Consider the following 9,004-nt stretch of genomic DNA (forward strand, 5'->3'; position numbering starts at 1 on the left):
CCCCTTCTCCTCCACCACATTCTTCCCCTCTACCTCCTCCCTCCTCCCCCTCCTCCCCCTCCTCCCCACCACTTTCTACCTTCTTCCTCGACCACCTTCTACCCTCCTCATCGACCTCCTTCCTGTACCCCTTTTCTACCTGCTCCTCCTACACTACCTTTTCCCTCGTCCTCTACCTCTTCTACCTCCACCCCTTCTCTCCTCCTCCTTCCCCACTACCTTCTCCCTCGTCCTCTACTTTCTCTCCTTCTTCCTGTACCACCTTCTTCCCTCCTCATATACCTCGTCCCTCTTCATCTATTTTCTCCCTTGCTTATACATATTAACTGCCTAATATTGGCACTCCTTGGCCTTTCAACATGTATAAAATATAAAATAATTCTATGATAGAGCTCGGTGGTCAAGGCTATCAGTTAACTTCTGCTTGCGTGTGCACTGCGAATTCACCGCGGTCCGAATAAGAACACATTTTCTGTTATCCGCACCGCCGCGGTGCGAATAACTACTACGGTATTTTTTGTATTATGTAGATCCCTCCTGCACGCACTGCATCGAACCATGCGACTCTGAATCGCATTATTCGATCCGTGAATCAAAGCATTCGATCTGTGAATCGCATTATTCGATCCGTGAATCGAATTATTCGATCCGTGAATCGAATTATTCGATCCGTGAATCGCATTATTCTATCCGTGAATCGCATTCGATCCGTGAATCGAAGCATTCGATCTGTGAATCGAAGCATTCGATCCGTGAATCAAAGCATTCGATCCGTGAATCGAAGCATTCGATCCGTGAATGTTATATGTGATAAAATCAACCATGAAACAAAAAATCGAATTATGAAACAAAATACATGCCATACTCGACACTGACGACGTACACTATGCTTGCTGAAAGGGTCAGGGTAAAAAATTCGCCGGCGGGCTGGGGTTCAACTTCTCCCTCCCACTGCGCAGCCGAGATGTTGCCTGTATGCGCGTCAACGTGGTAGGCACACGCGAGCACGTTCTTTCTCGCGTTACATATTATTCTTACCGTGATCACGTGTGGATTTACATCAATATACCTACTGACCTATTCAACGGTTGAGGTGTAGGCTACATGTGTTGGATATAAACAACGAGGGAGGGCGGATCATGACGTACAGAGAGAGAGAGAGAGAGAGAGAGAGAGAGAGAGAGGGGGTAGAGAGTTTGATCGACTGGTACGCACCGTTCGGCACTGTCCGCCGTCACCACCACGGCGACGTGACGTAACGTGGCGGCGGTCACGTAATTCGGACGCGGTAGTGAACATGTACACCGCCATGCACTGACGCAACGTCACCATGGCGACTGGATGGCAGAATTACGACACGTTTCGCTAGCGCCAACGTCATCGTCGTAGTTGCGCCGCCGGGGTGACATCGTGTCGTGACAGCGGGCGGCCACAGGCGGCAGGTGTATCATCAATAGTGCCGCCGCCATCATCCGATGCTGTCGGGTGTCACCATCTGTCACCAACATTAGCCGCGGGGACATGTGTAACCGGCACCGTCAGAGGGAAAGAGAGAGCGAGAGAGAGAGAGAGAGCGCGCGCAAGAAATAGAGCGATGAAAGGATGAGAGAGAGAGAGAGAGACAGCAAGAAATGGAGAGATAAACGGGTGAGAGAGAGAGAGAGACAGCAAGAAATAGAGAGATAGACGGGTGAGAGGGAGTGTATACGTGATTGTGTTTGTGTGCGTGCGTGCGTGCGTGCGTGCGTGCGTGCGTGCGTGCGTGCGTGCGTGCGTGCGTGTGTGCGTGTGTGTGTGTGTGTGTGCGTGCGTGTGTGTGAGAGAGAGAGTGGGGGGGGAGCTCTGCAGTAATTTCTCTCTCCGAAAGAGATTCGTCGCCGCATGACGACGTTTCACGCGACTCACGCGACGTCACGCGACCATTATCGGTCGCCGCGCCCGCGCCACGGGGCAGACAGCCGCGGCTCGTAATCTCCGCTACCTGTGAAAGAGAATACATTCAGAGTGTCGACGCGCGCGTGATTCATGAGTCCAGCGCTCGGTCAAACACACGTAACGCACGCTAACCAACCTAGTGAACCACAGTACCGAGATACAGAGTACGAGAGCTGCATTGGCGTACGACTCTCTCTCTCTCTTTCTCTCTCTCTCTCTCTCGCGCTCTCTCTACCCAACTTCGCTCTAGATTTACCAGCGGCGGCTGCGTGCGTGAGATTACTAGTAATCTGGGCGTGAGGGAGGGGGAGACTGTTTTTTATTCATCACCAACATTTCATGGGGTTTCCAGTAGTAAATGGAGTGGGTAAAGTAATAAGGTCACAGGTAGTAGTCATTGTCAGTCCCTGGCTCGACGAGAAAGAATGCTGATTGTATTCTACAATGTGCGTCTCTTAGTAATATCGCAGCCACCCACTGTTTCACTGCTATATAATATCAAGAGCAAATAATACCTTATATACTTATACTTATATACTTAATAGCTATAATAAGGTATTATTAGCTCTTTATAAATTTGAAAATAGAAATAGGTCAGCCACGAATCGATATAAAATGAGGATGAAATGAGAGCTCGTTAATTTTTTATGGGGTTATGACGGATAGCGCATGTGCGTGATGTGCATAGTGATGTGTATGTCGCGCGCAAGCCGCATCGCATGTTGCGGGCATCGCACGGAAGGCACGGGTTGGCGAGAGCTCTGTCCGTGCGACACTAATGTCACCGCCACCCATCTAGCAGCCATCTACACGCCATCGTGGTCGCCACCGGTGTTTACATATCACATTTCACATGTTACGTGGTATCACATTTTACATATTACATATCACATTTCACATGTCACAAGATGAGATCAATCAGAATGGACATGGTCAGAGGGTTCGTGGGCAACCTGTAGTTCAAGGGGTAAAGGAAAAGAAATGGCTTCATATGGAGGTCTCCCGTGTCTAGGGTGTATTTGGAGTTGATGATTTTGAAGTGAATTCAAAGCAACCAAAATGTTCCTTCGTTTTATTTTCCTCTTGATATTATTAATATTGGTATAGTGAGGTGTTGTATATGAATGGACCATGGTATATATATATGTATATATATATATATATATATTTTATATAGGACTTGGAAAGTTTTCTAACGTAATGATTTTATTGTATTCGTTCGGGGGGGGGGGATACTATGGGTTTGGCATCGGCGCGCCGCCGCCGCCGCAGAGATTTCCTTGTAAACGCTCTACCGGCTGCAGTTCTTCTCGGATCATCTTCAAATTTCCTAAAGGTGCGTTATCGTAAAGCGAAGACGCCAATCGTTTTTGGTGTGGGCGGAGTCATCGTTGCCATGGTAACAACATTTTTTGTCGAAATATTCTAGAACCTGTAACTTCTGCACTTTTTACCCGATTGTCATGAAATTTATATTTGTATTAAAATTTATATTTAAATTTATATTAAAATTTAAATTTAAAAATTTAAAAATAAAATTTAAATTTAATATTTGTATTAAAATTTGTATTTAAATTTATATTTAAATTTATGATTGTCATCAAATATATATATATATATATATATATATATATATGACATGTTATATCGGCCCTGTGTGCCAAATTCCATGACAATCGGGTAAAAACAGCACAAGTTACAGGTTCTACAATATTTCCACAAAAATGTTGTTACCATGGCAACGATGACTCTGCCCACACCAAAAACCATTGGCGTCTTCGCTTTACCATAACGCACCTTCATGCCAAATTTGAAGATCATCCGAGATCGGGTAAAAACTGCCCACCAGGTCACTGCAACCTTTATTTCACCTTTACCTTGACCTTGATCATATTTCCCTTTCGCTCTCTAACTCAGCCCCTAATTGACCTAGCGCGACCAAACTTGGTATGCTTACACATCATGGGGAGAAGGTCTGTCGCATACCAAAACCACCACTGCCCTTTACCTTAGTTTGACCTTCACCGTCGACTTACATTTCCTCTTCAGCCTCCTAGGGTAACCAGATGCTATATACTTGCACATCTGAGGCACACCAGTTGTCTAACAAACCTTTGTCTTTGTGACTTATTTAACTTTACCTGCCTTCTACGTCCTTACAGAGATATTCCATTCATACTAGATCACGGGGGATACATGTAGTTGGCGACAACTGCTCGTTTCTAGTTTTCAATTTATTTTATTGATTAATTTATTTTGCAGTATGCAATGCTGGGTACTAAACCTCATAGGTAGTATGACCAATATTTTATAATATGTGATGCCGATTACGGACATAGTTGCTGGAGTTTTTCGTCTTCTCAATAACGTTTTCCATTCATCTTGTCCGTCGTCGTTGTTGTTGTTGTTGTTGTTGTTGTTGTTGTTGTTGTTGTTGTTGTTGTTGTTGTTGTTGTTGTCATCGTCATAGCTGTCGTCGTCGTTCCTGTTATTATTGTCATCGTTGTCATTGCCATTGCCGTCGCCGTCATTGTCGTCCTCGTTGTTATTGTTGTCGTCATCGTCATCGTTGCTGTTGTCGTTGTGTTCATCATCATCGTCATCGTCGTCGTCTTCATTGTTAGCTATTATCACCTACAGCTGTTGCTTTGTTGGTTCGCAGGTTCATCGTCATCTCGCTGCTCATCGCCTGTTTCGGCGTCTGCGGCTACTGGCGGCGGCGCCACATGTGGAACCTGTACGGACCGGGTCCCTACTCAGGCATGCACGGCATGGTGCCGCCGAGCCGCTACCTCATGGGCAACCGCATGCCGGGCAACTACCGACAGCGCTTCTCAGGCTACCCGTCGCTGTTCATACACCACGACGCCGGGCAGCCCGCCTCACTGCCAATGGGCAGTTTCCCGGAGCCGCCGCCCTACTCTGAGGTAGGTCATCGCCGGGGAGGGCCGGTAGAGAGGAGCCAGGGGCAGGGGGGAGGGCCGGTAGGGAGGAGCCAGGGGCAGGGGGGAGGGCTGGTAGGGAGGAGCCAGAGGCAGAGGGGAGGGCCGGTAGGGAGGAGCCAGGGGCAGGGGGGAGGGCCGGTAGAGAGGAGCCAGGGGCAGAGGGGAGGGCCGGTAGGGAGGAGCCAGGGGCAGGGGGTGAGAAAAGGGATGGGGCCGGGTAGCCCACATTGCCACTGATGGGAAGCATGCCTGAGCTGTCGCGTTACTGGGAGGGGGTAGGTCGTTGCAGGGAGTGTGAGAGACCAAAGGGAGGGTGGAGGAAGGTGTGACGCCTGATGAGAAGAGATCCCGGATGCAGATGGGGGGGGGGATGCCGCTTCTGCATGGGCGTGAGAATAACATGAGCTGGAAGGCGAATAACTGTGGGTGATAATACCGTTCTATATGAGAACATGTTCGTCCGCGCACGCACACGCACGCTCGCATGGTAGCTGGGCGAGGTATGCACCCCTGGTCTGGGCGCACGCACGCGCGCGCACACGTATGGCATTCGTGTTTTAGGAGTTCTTTTGGATCCGTTTTGTACAACGGCCTTTGAACGAGCGCAAAATCTTATTTACCTAGGTTTTTAATTTGTGCGCAGCCCGGTGTCTATATATGCGCATTGTCTTGTCTCACTTTAGCGGTGATGGATAGATAGAAGGATGGATAAGAAAATAGATTGCGAGTTATGATCTATGCTCGTTTTATTGCCATTCCCTCTTCGGGCCCATCCCAGCTATAAAACCAAGTTATACCTGTTGAAAAGCTCTTGTTGAAATCCTTGGAATACCGGTCTACCCCAGACGGACCTACGGACGGCGCGCACACGCACGCAGGCACGCACGCACACACGCATGTATACGCATGTACGCACACAAACCATCATAGACATACCAACGTGCGCACACGCAAGTACGCTCAACCGTACGGATACATACACGGACACACTTGCGCGTGAAAACGCTTATTAACTCGTGACTGTCTCGCCGCGAGTGGGGAAAGAGAAACGGAGGTGCAACCTTACCATCGCCCCTTGTTCATGTTATAGCCCGCAGCGATGCCATACCTCCGTGATACATCGCATCCCAGCGAAACCAGTTCCGATGCGACGGGGAAAAAACTATTGCAGTGGGTTTTGGGATCAACAGTGCCACGGCGGCGCGCACCGCGGGATAGAGTTGTCGGGAAGCTTGGCCGCGGGGGGGGGGGGGTAAGACGAGGGCGCAACCGCCTCTCGCGAGAAGGAGTAGGAGGAGGAGGAGGGAGCAAATAACTCTGGGCGTCATCCAACGTAAACTGGTTCATTGTGTCTGCGGGTGATGCTGGAATCGGGGGGCGTCTTACAGTCAGGCAGGTATTATATCATAGGCGGGTTGTATTGTATTGTATTATAGGCGGGTGCTTATACGGTGGCATTGACCCTGCGTACCCGCACGCGCGCGCGTGTGTGGGAGTGCAGGTAAGGAGGTCGTCGCACCAGTGTGGCGGGCGGGAATCATGAGTGAAGGCGGCACGGCACGCAGGGATGAATGGCACCGTGTCGTCAGTAACCATCCCGGCGTCTACCAGGGGTCGCCGCGGGCGTTGAACCCCGCGCCTTTCCCCTGCGCGCCGGGAAACGGCTGACGGCGAAACGGGATGCCCTCTTGTTGGCAAGCGAGCTGCCATCTGGCGGTGGAGAGGGTTGACGGGCGACCAGCTCATCGAAGCCCTGATCTTAGTTCCTTCTTCGTCGGCTCTTCATATTTCTACCGTTCACGTTGTTCCACATCCCGATCATTCTTTCATTAGGTTTCGTGAGAAGCGTCTGCGCCTTGTAAGCGTCTGCGCCTTGTAAGCCACGTGTACGCCGTGCCGCTGGCTTCTCCGAGCCAAGCATCGATAGATGTATTACACATGTGTATCCGTCTGCACATGTGGACGCACCCGCTGCACGAGGGGCCTATATCCACTCATATACGACAACTGCTGGCTGGATGGGAGCAGCATCAGCAGCAGCAGACACCGCGGCCAAGCTTCCCGACAACTCTATCCCGCGGTGCGCGCCGCTAACGGCCTGTCATCATGAGACGACCCGATTCCTGCGGGCGCGCAGATCTGCATGAGCGAGAACTAGATGAGAGAGAACTGGATGCGAGTGTATAGGCGGCGGCGGGGGCGGAAGGGGGGGGGGGGGAGGGTACGGGAACAGGCGGCCCTGATCATGACCGACATCCCACCCGTGCGGGAGCATGAAATCCCCCCCCCCTTCTTCCCCCCTCCCGGTACGCTCGCTGACGCGTCGCCTTAACCCCCACCTCCCGCGCGCGTGTGCGGGCAGGGCAGAGATCCTGCTCCGGTCCAGCTCCGACCTTCACCCCCACCTCCCGCGCGCGCGTGCCGGCGGGGCATAGGTTCCGCTCCGGTCTACCTCGGACCTCCGACTCTGACCCACATCGTGGGCCCCTCCTCCTCCTCCACCACCCTCGCACACCGCAGCGATGCGGCGAGTCCAGCCGACCGGCGGCAACGGCCATACTGTGTTAACGGGTATAGGTGGGAGGGACCAGGCGGCGAGAGGGAGCGGCCCAGCAATGACAGGCCTCACGGCCTGGCAGCTGGAATTTCTGCCCGTGATTGATTTCTCCTGATCGCTCGCTCAAGGTGAGGCGGTAAATGTGCGCGTGTTTGCTCGTCAGGTGGTGGTGGTGGCCTTCATCATACACGCTGGGAGTGGGGGTGTGGATGTGTAGTAGTCATCTCCCGTACGTACGTCTCCATTGTCAGGTGGCAACAGACGGGCGTTCATGCAGGAATTTAGCAGCAGCGACAGCAATAGTAGTAGTAGTAATAGTAGCAGCATCAGCAGCGGCAGCGGCAGCGGCATCGACAGCAATAGTAGTAGTAGCAATAGTAGCAGCATCAGCAATAGTAGTAGTAGTAGTAATAGTAGCAGCAGCAGCAGCAGCAGCGACAGCAATAGTAGTAGTAGTAATAGTAGCAGCATCAGCAGCAGCAGCAGCGGCAGCGGCAGCGGCATCGACAGCAATAATAGTAGTAGCAATAGTAGCAGCATCAGCAATAGTAGTAGTAGTAGTAATAGTAGCAGCATCACCAGCAGCAGCGACAGCAATAGTAGTAGTAGTAATAGTAGCAGCATCAGCAATAGTAGTAGTAGTAATAGTAGCAGCAGCGACAGCAATAGTAGTAGTAGTAATAGTAGCAGCATCAGCAATAGTAGTAGTAGTAATAGTAGCAGCAGCGACAGCAATAGTAGTAGTAGTAATAGTAGCAGCATCAGCAATAGTAGTAGTAGTAATAGTAGCAGCAGCGACAGCAATAGTAGTAGTAGTAATAGTAGCAGCATCACCAGCAGCAGCGACAGCAATAGGCGGTTACATTCCTAGAGGCCAGGGGTGCGGCTGGCCTTAGAGAGTAGCGAAATCGATCGAGAGAGTGGGAGAGAACAAGTGACGGCTCCCGAATTGATGATGGACGAATCTGTCATTCAGAGAAAATCAGGTAACACTCCGGAGAAAACGACCTGCGACTGTGGTTGTTGCAGGGCCTCCGGGAGACGCCGCCGGTTATCTCCCTTGTGCACAGGTGTGCGTATGTTCGTACGTACGTACACAGTATGTGCATGCGTTTGTGTGGTGTGTGTGGATTGTGTTGTAGTGTGTGTGTGTGTGTGTGTTGTGTGTGGCCTGGCCGGGGTGTGTGTTAGTGTGTGTGTGTATGTGTATTGTCGTGTGTGTGTGTGTCGTGTTGTGTGTGTAGCAGAAGCGCGTCGCGTGCATCGTCGCGGTGCATGTGCGATTGCGTAATTGCGGAAAAAAAACCCATATGTTACTGCGTCATTGGCTGAATTGGGAAGAACATACCTCACGGGTCACCGCTCTTACTGGTCTCGAGAGCAGGAAGACAGAATCAGATAGATCCGGCGATTTATTGTAGCGAGATGAATCGCGAAAACACTCGAAAAATACGGAAAATTAAGCAGGCAAGTTAGCATTTATACCTATATGGTAGTCGTCGATGGACGGCTGGTTTACAAATTAGGATAGATAAACGCTTTTGTCCTCTCGCTTGTTGTCGCTCCT

General features: G+C 50.8%; 1 protein-coding gene across 1 annotated transcript in view; it reads left to right on the plus strand.

Annotated features, from left to right (window-relative positions):
* LOC106816030 (splicing factor 1-like) overlaps positions 1–9,004 on the plus strand; it is a 52,350-nt gene that overhangs the window by 21,077 nt on the left and 22,269 nt on the right. Inside the window, exon 3 of the mRNA XM_014820577.1 lies at positions 4,598–4,862. Coding sequence (XP_014676063.1) covers positions 4,598–4,862 — 265 coding nt within the window. The remainder of the gene's footprint in view (positions 1–4,597; positions 4,863–9,004) is intronic.

The sequence above is a fragment of the Priapulus caudatus genome, unplaced genomic scaffold, assembly GCF_000485595.1.
Source record: "Priapulus caudatus unplaced genomic scaffold, Priapulus_caudatus-5.0.1 Scaffold1265, whole genome shotgun sequence".
NCBI lineage: Eukaryota > Metazoa > Priapulida > Priapulimorpha > Priapulimorphida > Priapulidae > Priapulus > Priapulus caudatus.